The sequence below is a fragment of the Podarcis filfolensis genome (assembly GCF_964270895.1).
Source record: "Podarcis filfolensis genome assembly, chromosome: 14".
NCBI lineage: Eukaryota > Metazoa > Chordata > Lepidosauria > Squamata > Lacertidae > Podarcis > Podarcis filfolensis.
The window spans coordinates 6,400,878-6,416,663 of NC_139616.1; the positions used below are offsets into that span (position 1 = coordinate 6,400,878).

At 47.6% G+C, this 15,786-nt stretch overlaps 1 protein-coding gene and 1 long non-coding RNA gene across 2 annotated transcripts; one reads left to right on the plus strand and one right to left on the minus strand.

The window, feature by feature from the left end:
* Positions 1 to 608: 608 nt before the first annotated feature.
* Positions 609 to 5,133, plus strand: RSL24D1 (ribosomal L24 domain containing 1). The gene is made up of 6 exons (XM_083584603.1): positions 609 to 826; positions 1,849 to 1,962; positions 2,793 to 2,865; positions 3,440 to 3,503; positions 4,052 to 4,137; positions 4,785 to 5,133. Exons 1-6 carry the CDS (start codon positions 746 to 748, stop codon positions 4,856 to 4,858), a joined length of 492 nt encoding a protein of 163 aa, XP_083440729.1. The 5' UTR covers positions 609 to 745; the 3' UTR covers positions 4,859 to 5,133.
* Positions 5,134 to 6,036: 903 nt separating this feature from the next.
* Positions 6,037 to 12,264, minus strand: LOC310748749. The gene is made up of 2 exons (XR_014541352.1): positions 12,185 to 12,264; positions 6,037 to 6,196 (listed from the first exon to the last, which is right to left on the minus strand). It is a non-coding gene; the product is annotated as an uncharacterized lncRNA (long non-coding RNA).
* Between the last annotated feature and the right edge of the window lie 3,522 nt (positions 12,265 to 15,786).

A 15,786-nucleotide genomic window follows, 5' to 3' on the forward strand; every position in this document is an offset into this window, starting at 1 on the left:
ACAAAAGTCAGTCGCAGGCAAAGCAGCATGGCTCCATCAGTGGCGGATTTATGTATAAGCTAAGCCAAAATCCCTTATTTTGGCTGCTGATCCCTTATTTTCGGGGCTGCTGGTCCCTTATTTTCAAATCTGTAAGTTGATAGCTATGGCTCTCCCACCCATTCACCTTTCACCACCACCACCCTTTCCATGCCACAGTTCAGTGATAGAAGAGCTTCTTTGCGTGCCATGTTCATTGCCCAGCCGTCTCTCCAGGGAGGGCTGGAAGGTCCTGTCGGCCTGGCAGCAGCGGCCCCCCAGCGCCTTCTCTGGCGGGGGCTTCTCCTCGCAGCCCAACCTGGAGAAGCCACCCGACACCTTCTGCAGGCCAAGCAGCTGCTCTGCCCACTGAGCCGAGGCGGCCCTGCAGGGGGAGAGGGGGTATCTTCATGTCTCTCCCAGCCCCACGGCTTGGAGGCTCACTCCCTTCTCCAGCCCCCCAAGGACCACCGCGTGGTGCCTCGACCGCCTTCCTTCCCCTCCCGCGCGGAGGGGGCGCTGCAGGCGCCTCCGCAAAGGCAACGCGGAAGCCGGCGGGCCCTTGGGTGCGCATGCGTGCTCGTTCCGCACCCGGCGCAACGGCAGAAGGCGCTGCAGCAGGGAGACGCTCTAGCCGCGTGCTCCGGAAGTTGCGTCAGCAGAAGTTCCGGTCCGGGGGAAGGGGAATCTCCCTTTTTCCCCTTTCCCTTCCACGCCAAGCGCTGCGATGCGTGTGGAGAAGTGCTACTTCTGCTCCGGCCCCGTCTACCCGGGCCACGGGGTCCAGTTCGTCCGCAACGACTGCAAGGTGAGTGAGGGCGCCTCTGAGCATGGGCAGAGTGCCGCTTCTCCTCAGGCAGGTAACGTGGTGGGGACGGCGGGTCGGTCTGTGGAGACGTCACGCCCGCAGCCCATCCTTAGGGCTCCTCCATAGCGGCCTGCCTCTCGAGGGCTCGCATGATACGTGTCCCCCCTTTATGGGGCACTCAGACGTGGCTGTGTGGCAGCTGCGGTTGCATCCCGATCGGCGCGCGGGATGTTCACGCATCTGCCCAGGAACCATCCCTTCACCCACCCGCCGCACTTTTCATTTCGCTTCCCCATCTGCTAAAAAGTCTGTTGTTGCTTAAAAGTGGGTTGCCGTGTTGTTGCTTAAAAGTGGGTTGCCTTCGGCTGGCACAACTAAGGTGTGTTAGAGACCCCTGCCGCCCTAGCAGTTTCTCCCAGACTTGGGTCCCCAGTTGTTGGGCTATAACTCCCATCACCCCCGACCTGAAAGCTAGGAATGATGGGAGTTGCAGTCCAAAAACAACAGAGGACCCAAGTTTGGGAGAAACTGCTAGGGCGGCAGGGGTCTCTAACACACCTTAGTTGTGCCAGCCGAAGGTTTTGCTCTGCACTTGGCTTTCTCCTGTAAGGTAGTGACAGGCCAGAAGCAGCCCTGGGAACTCCTGCCTTTCAGGGTAAACACAGTTGCCTATGCTGCTTGGATTGTAGTGGCAGGATCTGAACATCACAATAAATGTTGATAAAGAGATTATTGAGGGAAACCCAGATTGTTCCTCCTTAGGTGGGTGGGGAGCATTTTTGGCTGCAAAAGTGTGGCTCAGTTGACTGATAACCAGCTTGGGTCTGTGTGCCTGCAGTCCCTCACTGGAGTAGATGCCACTTTATTATCCGTCTCTAGAATGGGGCAGCTCCAGATTGGCCCCTTGTTGTCTCCCCTTGGGGAGCAGGCATTGGGCTCTCTCTACCCAGAGGGCCCCTTTGTGGTTCAGGCACAGCTTTTTGACCTGGGAGGCATTTTCTATTTGCTCTCTCTTCCTGCAGGTGTTTCGGTTTTGCAAGTCAAAATGCCACAAAAACTTCAAGAAGAAGCGGAATCCAAGGAAGGTCAGATGGACCAAAGCCTTCCGCAAAGCATCTGGGAAAGAATTGACAGTGGTGAGTGTGCGAGTCAGGGGTGCTTTTGGGCACATCACTGTGCCCCAATCCCATTCAAGCAAGTGGGATTCTAGGAGTGCTGTAAAATTATTATTTAAAGGTTTTGAGGCACGGAAGTGTCACTGAGCTTGCACTGCTGGCCTGTAGCTGTGGAGCAGCTGCTGAAATGACAGAGTAACTTGAACAAACAAAGTCAAGTCTGCTGCCCCAAGATGTATTGATTTTCACTGGCCTCAAAGAGATTTGAGGGGACTATTAGAAGCTTTTATTCATAATGTTCCACATTCAGAGGCAGGTTGTCTCTTTGGATATCAGCTTCTATGGAGCATCAGTTATACCTTCATGTCCTATTTGTGGACATCTCTGGCATTGTGGGTAATGGAATGGTGGACTAGTTGGATCCACTTGGTCTGATCCTCCTTTTTGGTGAACTCAGCTTTGGTCCACTTGCCTTCCAAAGCGACGTTACTGCAGAGCATTCTCCATACTCCACAGCACATCACAGTTACAACACCCAGCCACTATGGATGTACTTAAGTTGCTGATTGGACCTTTTTGTGTTGGCATTTTTGCTGCTTTTTCTGTGAAAGGGACTTGTTGTTGATTATGGTCTTAGAGATGAGTGGTGATACATGCAGTTCAGGAGGAGGTAAGTCATTTTCTTGCCTTTGGCTTGCAGCTCTGAGCAGCTGCGAGTTCTGTGCTGGACTTGCAAATGTTATGCTGGACTTGCCTCTTTTGAAAAATGTTTCAAAAGGAAGACAGATGTTTGGGGCACCAGCTTGAAACTTAGTTGTCTGACACTAATTCTTCTGCTTTTAACCATGTAGGACAATTCATTTGAGTTTGAGAAACGGAGAAATGAACCCGTGAAATACCAGCGAGAGCTTTGGAATAAGACAGGTATGTTCAATTCCTATATGCGGTGGGGCAGGATTTCAAAAAACACTAAGTAATGTTATCAACTTGTTGTTTTAAACCAGCATAACTTAGTAGTTCACAGCATGTGAAATTTAAAAGTGCCTGTGAAATTTGTGCCAGCATTTTCTAATGGTGTAAATGGAATCGTGGGGTGGGAGTTGAGCTAATTATCAAGTATAGCTATTACTACTAATACTACTACTAGACTTTATATACCGCCCTAGACCTGCAGGTCTTAGGGAGGTTCACAGGATAAAATCAGAATATAAAGCCACAAAGTACATAATCAAAGTAAATACAACAATAACTCAATAATTGCAGTAACCCCAAATACGCAATTACTGAACATCTGGTGAACATGTGCAGAAGGCCATAGCACGTGATATAAACATTTCATTTGTTCAAAGTCCTACGTTGCTCAATTGTAATAAAGCCCTGTAAAATGAGTCAGTATTATCCCTCTTGACAGGTGGAGCGGGAGCCTGTCCAAGACCAACTAGTGAGGTCATGGCTCAAATGCAGTTAATTTTAATATTACACTGTCTTCCTATTTCAGTGGATGCAATGAAGAGAGTAGAAGAGATCAAGAGAAGGCGGCAGGCCAAATTCATCATGAACAGGTGAGTGGCGGTAATCCCTTTTCCCTTTGAGGCATCAGCTGAGGGTGGAGGGCTTTGACCCCAGCTGCATGTTGTAAAATCGTGGGCGTTTTGCAGTTGGGATGAGTGGAGCTATTTTAACACCATTGGCAAAATTTACAGTTTGCACTGAAGTTCCCCCCCCCCAAATTGGTTCTCTTGGGGTCCATTGAGATGCCGGAGAAATTTGGAAGGAACAATTTGCTTCTCATGATGTTTCTGGGGGCAAAATCAATGAACAAGATCCACCAGCTGAAAGTGGGAAAAGCGGTTGGCCTTACAAGGTCATAATTGTCGGAATTACCCAATATGACCACGTGCTTTGCTGTGAGAGGTGTTTTTTGTTTGTTTTTTTTAAAATGGGTTTCCTCTTCATTGCTAATAGCTGGACTTCTGTGAGTGATATCTCAGTTCTTTTTGACAGGCATGAAATGTGTGTTCCAATTTATTAAAATCTGCTTGTACTCTTACTTTCATTGATTTTGCAATAAGAGTGTTCCTGCTCATCTCTTCTCTCCCACCCACCCCAGATTAAAGAAGGGGAAAGAGCTTCAGAAAGCACAAGATATCAAGGAGGTCAAGCAGAACATCCACCTTCTCCGAGCTCCCCACGCAGGTGAGGCTGGCTGATCAGGAAGTCAGGAGTATTGTTCCTAAGCAGCCTTTTGTAATATGAAATGGGCAGCTTAGCCAGTTCAGAAGGCAGAGGGGCTTCCCTGAGAATTCCACAGGGGGTTTCGTCATTAAAATTATTTGTATGCTGCCTTTGGGGACCTCGCCTGCCTGAAGTAAATACAGTGGTACCTTGGGTTACAAATGCTTTAGGTTACAAACACTTTGGGTTACAAACTCCGCTAACCCGGAAGTAGTACCTCGGGTTGTGAACTTTGCCCCAGGATGAGAACGGAAATCGTGCACCGGCGGAAGCGGGAGGCCCCATTAGTGAAAGCACGCCTCAGGTTAAGAACGGTTTCGGGTTAAGAATGGACCTCCGGAACGAATTAAAATCACTGTACTATAAAATCACAAAAATGCAAAAAATCCATAAATAATCCTGACAAATGCAGCAAAAAATAATTATATTAAAAAGGCCAGTTAAAGATGGATTAGACTTAATTAAGAAAAGGTGGGTTTCTAAAGCTGTTTAAAAATGTTCAGTGTTGAGGCCACAGCAAAACCTCTTGAAGGAGAAGGAGTTCCGCAGTCTGAGGTTTTCCAGAGGACTATGGAATTGAAAATTTGCATTTTTAATTTCTTTTCAAGGCAAATCCAAAGAGCTGGAAGAGAAGATGGTTCAGCAGTTACAGGACACCATGGAGGTGGAAGGTGCCTCCTAGAGAGCATCTCCGTTGGAGCCTATTTGTTTATTTCTGTGTCTGTAAAGTGTGAGAAGCAACCCTGTTTTTTCTCTCTTCTGCTTTGGCCACGCTGAGTGTAGCTGTCAGAGAAGATGACATGAAGCCCATTGAAATGGACTCTCTGTGCCAAAACTGGGACGGAGGGAATAAAATGGCTGACTTGAAGAGAATGGTTTCTTACTAGATTTTTATGCAACTCTGTTAATTCAAATCCAGTGAGATGAATGGGGCATCAGCATTGGGCAGGAGAGACATGTGTGCCTGGAATTGAACTACTTGTTGCAACCAGCTCGTCAGTCAAGGCATAAATGGCTTGTGAAGTGATGCTTGGCAGGTAGCCCCTTAGGACTTATAAAATCCAGCATGCAGTCTTATTCTGCTTAAAGAAGAAATATTGGCAGATCTATATCCTGCATGGAGCTGCCATGTACTAGCATATTTCCACAGGCTAGAGGGGGTGGGTGAGAGGCTGTGATCGACTGGTGAATTTCTGGGTGATTTGTAGTACATCAACAAAGGTTTTCAACTGTTTAATGCTAGCAAGACGTAACAGTTGCTATTGGGCTGCTGAAACCAAAGACTTGAAGGGAGGAGGATTTGTGTGTGAAAAGGCTGAGAGCTCAGTGATGGAAGCACATTCACAGACAGATCTATGATCCTGTAAATCTTGGATCTGTTTCTCATGCTTGCACTCCTCACCGAGAGACATTGAGGGAAGAGAAAGGTCAGGCTACCCTTGTAGTGCAGGCCTGGGTAAAGGGGTGTGTGTGTGATGGAGATGGCACTGGACTGTCCCTCCTTTGGACTTGACCTTGGAACGGCACCACTGTCTAGGATCTGCTGGAAGACAATGGTGGGTGGGTTCCTTTCTATTTCCTGGCGGGTGGACCTCCCTTCTATTTATTGACAAGTGACAGCCATTGTCTGAACCACCCAAAGGTGATTGTGTGTGAGTGCTTAGGTGATTGGTGAATCCAATATTATGGTGTAGATTGTGGTTTAGAGTTCCACAATTGTGCACCCTGAAAGCTTCCTTCTCCTGCAAAGGAGCCAGCATCTCTTTGCCCACATCCATCCCCCAGGACCAGCACTGATTCTGACCTTTATGCAGCAAAGGCACTTTGAGGTCACAGAATTCAACTTCTTTCCGTACAGAGTCCATAAATTTGTTTTTTATTGTTTGTTTTTAAGTAGAATGCATAAAAAACTACAAGTCAGCACATAACCCAAACCAGCTTCCAGAAACATCAAAATAGATAGGCTTTGAGGCAGTGAAAATTCCCATTTTTTTGAGTGGCACCAGCAAGGTTAGGATTTCTGAGAACAGCAAAAAAATAAAAATAAAGCTTAAAAGAGCTGATTCTAAATTGAATGAATGCTAAACAACTTTGGGGGATGGTTGGGTGTGTGGTTTTTCAGTGACATAATAGGAACAACAGACATTTTTACATTTTTGTATTTTTGGTGGGGGGGGGGCGGGGAAGAGGTGTTTGTATAAAAACCCACACGTATTGAGGAAACATTCCCTACAGAGCTTTTGTTATGTGGGGATTTCAATGCGAGAATGGGGGTGGGATCATGCCAAAATAAGTAAAGCTATTGCCCTAGATGAGGACAGTATTAACACTGTAGACAGATCCTCACAAAATAGGATTATCTATAAATACGGGCAAATATACTTCTATATCCCAGAATGCCCCAACCAGCTCCGGACTATGCCTTCATTTGACGATGGCTGAGAACAAAAGGAGATGCAAAGAGGGACTGTCTCTCTACTGTGGAGGCCGGGGATGTATGGCAGCCACATGACCGTCAAAGAGGGGGTCTTGCTGCAACAAGAGAGTCCAGTGCTGGCCGATTTTGACACCTTCAGCCAACAGCTCCAAGCCATGTACATGGACCCCATGAGGACCCAGACTGCCAACCACCTAATCAGGGAGATGAAATGGGAATCGGATGGTGGGGAAGTATGCTAGTGAATTTCAGCTGCTGGCACAGGCATTGCCCTGGAATCAGCTCTAGTGGACCAGTTTCAAGAAGGGCTTTCAGACCAGATTCTAAACGAACTAACCCACTCAGAGTGCATGGCGGACCTGCAAAACCTGATTCACCTGTGCCTCAGGATTGATGGATGCCTACAACAGTGCAAAGCCCGGGGCAGGACCCATCTGGTGGCACTTTCTCCAGGGGGTTCTGTGCCCCAACGCACTCTGAAAGCGCCTCTTGCTGAGGAGCCACTGCAAATTGGGGGAAATCGCCCTCATCTTACACCGGCTGAGAATGAAAGGAGACGCAGAGAGGGACTGTGTCTCTACTGGAGTCGGGGGACATATGGCAGCCACATGCCCATCAAAGAGGGAGTTTGCTCCCTGCCGGGGAAGCGGAATCCCCCTGGCTTAGGTGGGCTACTAAGCCGGGGTCTGGACTGTACTTCTAGTATGCCTCGCCCCACACCCTCCAAGCACCTGGTGGTGTCCGTTGCCCTGACAGCTCCAGGGAGACCAGCCCTGCAGACCTGGGCCATGATAGATTCAGAAGCTATGGCCAACTTCGTGGGCATGGACTTTGCTACCCAGCAGGGAATCCCCAGAGATCCCACCCAACCACCTCTTGTGGTAGAAACAATTGATGGCTGGCTTTTGGCCCTGGGACTTGGGCAGCGGACAAGCTGCAGTTGCAGGTGGGGACTCATAGTGAGGAGGCGGAGTTCTATTTGGCTTCTGCACTCCATTTCCCCTTTGTGTTGGGCCTGCAGTGGTTGGAGGCCCATGATCCACACATCAGTTGGTCCCAGAGGACAATCAGTTTTGGTGTCCTGGGCTGCTTGGGCCATGTCTGTTTGGCACCAGCAATCCTGGCAGCAGGAATGGAGAAGGATGGGCTTGCCGACCTGCCAGCCAAGTATGCCAAGTATGCTGACGTGTTCAGTAAAAAAGAAGCAGACCTCTTGCAACCTCATTGACGCTACGACTGTCCTATCAATCTGATTTCTGGGTCTCAAATTCCAGTAGTCTGTATCTACCTTTGGCAGAACTTGAATGGGCTGCGTTACGCAAGTTCATCACCAAGAACCTGCAGAGATGTTTTATATAACCCTCTTCCTCACCAGCTGCTGCTTCTCTACTATTTGTGAAGAAGTTGGGGGAGTTGTGGCTTTGCAATGGCAACTGGTGGTTAAACCTGCCTGAGAGGCTCCTGTGGCTGTACTGAGAGAGGAATTAAAATACTAGGATTGGCATGAACATGTTCCCACCTATCCTGTTCAGCAAATTCAGCATTTTGTTAAATGACTACTTGGCCATGTCCCAAAGCAAAACGATAATGTCTGCTAGAATAGCCCTGATAGCCAATGAAACGTAGCTTTCTGGTTTTAGGCTCACCTTTGCGTCTCAGATACTTGGGGATATGAACAAAAGCCCAACTCCCCCACACATGTAAACCTGCGTAATCCGGTTCCTTCCCAAAAAGCATTCTGTAGGGAATATCACCTGTGGCAGTGAAAGTACGGTTCACTAAAAAATTGGCAGTCAAGAGAGCTTCTCCCCAGAGTTTTGCATCATTTTGCAATCCAGCATCAGTTAACAAGCTGTCCTTTACAATTTGTATGACACCCACACGTCTCTCTGCAACTCCATTTTGCCAGGGACTATTTGGACATGTGAGACGATGTGTTACTCCATGGCGTTTAAGCCATGCCTGGAAATGATTACTTAAATATTTGCCTCCTTGGTTGGTTTGGAGTTGAATAAGTGGCCTTTGAAAACGACTCTCTGCCCATACCTTCCAGGACTTAAAAGCATCAGCACATTCTGATTTGTTTCTCAATAGATATAGCCATGAATACCTTGTTTTATTAACAATAATTAGGCCATATCTAGATCCTCCCTCACTCTCTGGAAAAGGACCAATTAAGTCAGAATGAACAAGTTGCAAAGCATGTGTAGAAATTCTATCACTTCTACCTGGTACTGGCTGCATCTTTGATTTTGCTTGCTTGCAAATAGCACAATCAAGGTATGTGCTACACTGGTTAACATTTAAATCTTTACATATTTTTTGCATGTTCTCTAGGTATTTGAAACTTGCATGCCCCATTTTTCTGTGCAAAGCATGGATGCAATTTTTATGTGGGCAATTAGAGTTTTGCTGACATAGTTCAGTTATTAACACATCGTTTTTTCCAGCTATAGGTCTCTCTGACCCCATCACTGGGCGGAGAATGCTGTAAAGGGTACAAGCCACCCACCATTTTTGTAGAAGCAATTACCTTGCCCTCCTTCTTAATAAAACATTCATCACCCTCAAAAATAAATTCAAAACCAACATTGGTAAGGCATGAAATTGACAATAAAGAAAATTCTAGTTCTTCAACAAACAATACACCCCTCAATTCTGCATCTAGGCATGGCAAACAACACGTACCTATACCTAAGATTGGGCAATGCCGTCCATCTGCAAGACAAACGCTGTTCTTTTCTTTTGGCAATTTGCTGAGTGTTGTAAAGCAGTCAGGGCTGTTCATTATGATTCTGGCAGAGCCAGAGTCCAAAATGTAGCTGTCTGGAGAAATTTTCTTTTCTTTTCTTGCGGCTGCTGAGATGACATGTGTCCGCTTTTCTGTCTCATGTGGATCGCTCGCTTTTCCTGGGTTTTTCACACGGCAATCTTTCTTCATGTGCCCGAGCTTGCCACACCGATAGCATTTCTTTGCCAACATGGCATGACCCATGGAGCGTTCTTCGGTCCCATCTCCTCCTGAGAATCTGGGTTTCTGGTTAGCAGGGCGACTCAAACTCCTCTGGCCTGCCTTCTCACTCATCTTTTCCACATGCTTTTCAGATTCCTCCTGTAGACGGGTTGTTACATACGCCATCTTCTTGCCTCATGCTTTCAAGAGAGGCTATCACAACATTAAAGCTTGGTGGGAGACTGGATAGCAGGATATAGACTTGATCCAGGTCTGGAAATCTTTTACCTCTCCTTTGCAACTGGAGAAATAACATGCGCAAAGTCTGGAGGTGTGAAGTTAAACTTCAGGTAGCGCTGTTCTATACAGTCTCCTAGTTAGTCCAATTATTGAACCAGCACTGTCAGAGAGGTGTATCTGATGTAGACGATCCCAATATTCTTTGGCAGAGTCCAAATCTGCAATGTGCAGGACCTGTGGTTCCTCTAGAGCCAACAAAATGTGCACTCTGGCTCTATCATCCTCTTCACGTTCCTGCTCAGAGGGTTGTGGATTCAAACCAGTTTCCACACAGTGCCAAAGTCTATGACATTTTAGAACCAGTTCAAGCTTGAGAGCCCAAGTCAAGTAGTTCTTACCATTCAGACGTTCCATCTGGGCAGTGTTGCCAAGATTAATGAACTGCGCAGCTTGCTGAGCTGACATGGCTTCTGCTCCTTGCTGCACCAGGTCTGCTTCTTCGGTACGCGGCCTCACCACTGGACCTCCAGTCCCTTCGAGGTCCTCACCAACAGCACCCTGATTCTCCAGCTTTAGCAATTCGCCATCCATAAAACACTGGGCCTCATAACCTGGCTCGGAGGAACAGTCATCAGTTGCTGATTTCAAGAGATGGAGAAGGAGATGGTTTGGGAGGCCTCTGAGGTGTATCTCTCCCATTGTTCCTCATCTATCTCCTGTAAAAAGGGGAGCCCAGAGGGGAGGGGTTAGGGGCCTCTGAAAAGAAGGGAAGCTGTCGCAAGGGCGTGCGTCCGTCCCCATCACCCAGCGGAGGAGCCCTGGCATAGCAACCCCTGCTGGTGCCTGGGGTGGGTGGGGAGTGCACGTACAGAAGATTCAGGTCATTGCCCTGCCTCTCATAGCCATGTGCAGATGTTGGAAAGTGTTCAGAGGAGGAAATAGGTCTGGCATACCAAGGGTCTGCCCCCACCCTTATTCCTCTGGCTGCTAGGACACCCTCTCGCACCCAGACTCCTCACCTTCAGCCTCTCGATGTTCTTTGAGATCTGGGACATGAGGTCCTTGATGGTTTGCTTGTCTGGCCGCTCCACCTCTGCTGAGAGACAGGGAACCTCCATGTTAAAAGGGTCAGCCTTTGAGATGCCACCAGGTTCTTTGCAAACAGGCAGCTGCTGCCCAGGATGCTTCCTAGTCTTGCTTCCTCTAGCGCCCATGAGCTCCCTGGGTGGCTGAGATGGCACAAGCCAACTCTGTCCTCTGTGGGCCAAACCATCCCAACTGATGCCCACTCTGGCCCTGTTCTCCAGGCCCAAATACCCAGGCAGGGAAACCTCAGGGAGGACACCCACCACCCACCAACCTCTCCCGTCAACTGGGCCCCCTTCCCCAGGCAAGGAGGCCGCAACATGTTTAAGATAACATTTGTAAGAAAACCAGAAGCTTTTCTCTTGGGAATTATAGGATCAGACTACCTAAACAGTATAGAAATGCATTTATATATGCAGCTACAGCTGCAAGAATGTTATTTGCCAAAAAATGGAAAGAAGTAGATGTCCTAATGAAAGAAGAATGGATAGTAAAACTAATGGATTATGCAGAAATGGCAAAGCTTACCAAAAGAATAAGAAACTAAAGAATAAGAAGAATAAGACACTAAACATTTTATAATGGAATGGAAATGGGTTATTGAATATTTACAAATAAACTGTAAACAGATTAAGACATTGGCAGGATTGCTGCAAAACCTACAGTTTCAAAAATATATATGAGAACAGATGATTAAAAGAATGAGTTAAGATAATTTGGAGTATGCAGAAAATATGAAAATAAATATAAGGAACCACAGAAAGAGGGGGAAGGAAGTTGAGGTTCAAAATGTTAGAATTATAGTTGAACTATTGTTGTAATATAAATGAAAATTATTAAAAAATTATAAAAACCGCACCTAACTAACTCTGTGTCAAGTCACTACAACTTTTTAAACAGACAAAAGGTGCCCCCAGTTACTTCTTATTTTGCAAAGAGTGCAGAGCTGATCCCCAGGGCTAACTAACAAGGTCCTCTGCTCCACTTTCCACATTGGACAACCAGTGGCTGATTCTGGCTACTCCTGATCAGAGCCAGGATAAACCACTGGCCAGTCACCCAGTGTTACAATGCTAAATTACCCTGATTTCTCCATCAAGCCTCCCCAAACTTGGTTCCCTCCAGATGTTGCTACGGGACTCCAACTGTTGCAATTCTGTTGCAATTTGGATGGTGACAAAAAAAGAAACTCAGAAAATTCATCAGAAAACTCCCTGGACCATCTTTAAAAACTAGGTATGTGGTGGGGGCACAAATCTTCAGGATGCCTCCTCTCTTTCCCATGACTTTACCTTCTACGCCACCAGCGGCACATTATGAAAAAGATCTTCAGAGCCAGAAAGACCACAAAAGGCTTTCAAGACCACAAAAGAAGGATCGCTGCTTTATGGGCTGCTAACTGATCCAACTGGCTTTCAACTGACCCAGGGCTCCTAGAACTCACCTGGCCTCCTAGGAAACAAAACATTCCGCAGGATTCCCCAGCTGGTTGTGAGGTCAGAGCCTGGCCAAGGACTGGAGCCAATGGGCTCTGGGCTCCAGGAACGCTCTCTCTGCCAGGCCCAGGGCACCACTGGATGACTTCAGGCAGCTACCAAGCATCTGGCCCAGCCCTGCATTTACCCCCAAGCAGAAGGCTCAGGCAGCTGGATCTAGGCTCTCCTTAAGAGTTTCCCCAAATCCTCCCAGCTTTGCATCCCTGTGGGTAATCGAGAAAATAAGGCAGGCCAGGACTGTGGTCCAGTTTCTGGCACCTCCTTAAAACTCACCTGTTTGCCCAGGTGTTGGCGGGCTAGTGGTCCATCATTTGGTCATGGTGTGTTATAGGTTCCAGCGGGTTGAATCTTTTTATTATTTTTTGTGGGAGGCTTCGTTGCATTATGGAGCCGCCTTCTCTCTCTGCCTGGATGCTCACCCACATCTGTCCCCTCTAGGCATCTTTTTAAAACATGTTTGTGCACCTAGAGGCCTTTCTTGGTGTTTTATTGTATTATTACACAAAAATTCCATCTTTTCTCCAAGGAACTCAAAGTGGTGTACAAGATGCAATGCCTCTCTCCAAATTAGCCTCACAATAACCCTGTGAGGTAGGCTAGGCTGAGAGCCCGAAGCCTGGTCCAAGGTCACCCAGGGAGCTTGATAGCCAAGAGGGGACTTGAAGCCTGGACACCCGGGTCCTAGTCCGGTCTGGACACTGCAGTGTATTAACAACTGGGATGGTTTTAAAGGAGGATCAGACAATGAAGGAGAAGGCAAACAGCGACTACTAGCCATGGTTGCAATGTTTTGCCTTCACAATTAGTAACGCTTTGGAAGAGGGCCAGCCCAAGACATTTTGGCACCTGAGCTGAACCGTTAGTTTGCGTGCGTGCGTGCGCGCGCACACACACACACACACCATGGAGGTGATGGTATGGAAGAAATTTGGCTTCATCTGAAAAATGTACAAAACCAGACTTTTAAACACAACACTGTAGTCCCCACACAATGAAGCCCGCAAAAATCAAGTTGTAGCGTTTTGTGCCTTCTGGAACTTGAGTCTACCTGCTTTTAGCATTCCAATTCCGACACCAAGGAAGATTGTGCAAGCTCAGTGTTGCCCCCCACCCCCCGCCCAACACACTCAGGTGCCAGGTTCAAATTCCAGCTTCTTTGTAAAGCTCACATGGTCACTTTGAGCCAATTACAACCTCTCAGCCTAACCCACCTCACCAGACAGTTGTGAGGAAACAATGTGCAAGGGAAGGGATAATGTACAAGATCTTTATCTCCAACAGATAAAATAATATATTTTTAAAAAATTATTGAGTTGAAAAAACATTGTGTTATGATTTACTGTTCAAAAGCAGCCATCCGAGCCTAGCATGCAAAACCCTAGCCCTTGCATTGCATGGTGCCTTGCAGTGTCCACACATTAACTGACAGAGATAAGGCACACCCAATACCCCATCCTGAGATGAGTTTCACAAAGACCCTGGGAAGGCAGTTGAGGGTGCGCTTGTCAAAGACCATGTCGAGATGCTCAGCGCCCAGCATCTCCACCATGTGCACCTTCTCCTCCTGCAGGCCGCGCCATCGATTGCAGAGTTCTAGGCTGCAGCTGCTGACGCTGTTGTCCCCATCCGCATACACAAAGTCTGGGATCGGTTTTTGGAAGATGCCTGTGCCTGAATTTGTTTTGTATGTGGAGATCGGTGCACATGGACCAACACACAGTCTTCGCAGTAAGGCTCTATTCCAATGAGTATCAGGACGACCGGTAGATTATTATCTGCTGCAGTCTTCACCTGCCTTCACAGCCGTTGTAACATACCGCTTGTTATCTTCCGCCTGTTCTGCCATTGAGGACTTCTTGGATAATTCTTTATCCAGCTCCTCCCCTTTGACCTCACCGCCTTGGGTGACCCTACTGGGAGTACAGGACTCCCGACGGCTTCGCTCACAAGGATCACAGATGGTGAAGAAGTCCTCTCTATGGCGGTGGCACCTCCAGCTCACCACCTCAGGCTTCTCCAGCTTGGCCTCCCAGGCACAGCAAGGGACCAGAGGAAGGGGTGGCAGCCTGCCTGAGGGGTGCATCCACACAGCACAAACCTTGACCCTTACTCGACAGCCAGCTGACTCTTGGGACCACAAAGGCTCCCTCCAGTGTGGACTTAATTTATGGTTATGACCTGGACAGCTCCCCTCAGCGCCTGCTTCTCATGTTGCTATGGAAAGGCACCTAGGCTGTGTCCAAAGCCAATATCTTTCTGTGCCTGGTTTCATGAACTATGCATGGAACACAGGAAGCTTGGTAATGCTAGCCAGACCATGGATCCATCCAGTCAAATACTGTCTACAGTGACAGGCAGCTGCTCTCCAAGGTTCAGGCAAGCATCTTCCACAGCCCTCCCTAGAGACTGAATGTACGTCCTCTGCATGCAGAACAGAGACTCATAGAATTGTAGAGTCGGAAGGGACCATGAGGGTCATCTAGTCCAACCCCCTGCAATGTGGGGCTCGAACCCACAACCCTGAATTTAAGAGTGTCATGCTCCTCCGACTGAGCTATCCCATGCTCTGCCGCTGAGCCACGTGGCCCTTCTCCATGGATGAGGAAGATGAGGGAGACATTTGATCTTGATTACATTTTAATGAAAAAGAGCCACCTACTTCACACTTTCTTCTCAAACCAATACACAAACCGAAACACAGGTAGCCTTTTACATTTGTACACCTATGGATTTTTCTATGTCATTCCAACCAACCAATGTGTATCACCTTTGGGGAAATTGTAGCAAGGATGCCTGAGAATGTGCACAAATTGCTTTGAATATCAGAAATGCTCCATAGCATAGAAGTGCAACAAAAACATAGTTGCTGTAATAAATGTGCAGGAACATCCAGCTATGATTTAGCACCTTCTTCACAGCCTGCTGGAATGTGCTTTGCCTATGTGTTCTAGAGTCCTAGGCCTGGTATGCTCTGCTTTAAGGGCTTTCCCGTAGTTGGCTGCCACGGTTCTGTAGCCACCAATTGTCTCTCTCTAGTTACAAAGGGACACCTGATCTTGGGACTGAATCGACACTGAGAAATCTGGCAGAAGGCCTCAAGATCCAGCTGGAAAGGGACTACTGCTCAGCAGCAGAACAGCTGCCTTGGCATGCAGAAGGCCCCAGGCAGGGTCAATCCAGCTAAAAGAACCTGGTGACGGGGTCTGCATGAGACCAGTCATAGCAGACAATATAGCACTGAGCTGGGAGGAAGGAGCTTTCCATGTTCCTGAGCTCTGTTTCCAGAGAACAGAGCTTATAGATTATTGCTATTGTAAATTGGTCATAGAATGCAAATTGCCCCCCTTGTGTTAAACTGACATGCAATTTATACTTGTGTCTGTAAGCAGCAGAGTGAA

Bases quoted from the DNA above. Each gene is read 5' to 3' on its own strand.
- RSL24D1 (XM_083584603.1), top strand. From the start codon at position 746: ATGCGTGTGGAGAAGTGCTACTTCTGCTCCGGCCCCGTCTACCCGGGC. The intron at 827-1,848 runs GTGAGTGAGGGC...CTCTTCCTGCAG, and splicing joins TCGTCCGCAACGACTGCAAG to GTGTTTCGGTTTTGCAAGTC. The intron at 1,963-2,792 runs GTGAGTGTGCGA...TTAACCATGTAG, and splicing joins CTGGGAAAGAATTGACAGTG to GACAATTCATTTGAGTTTGA.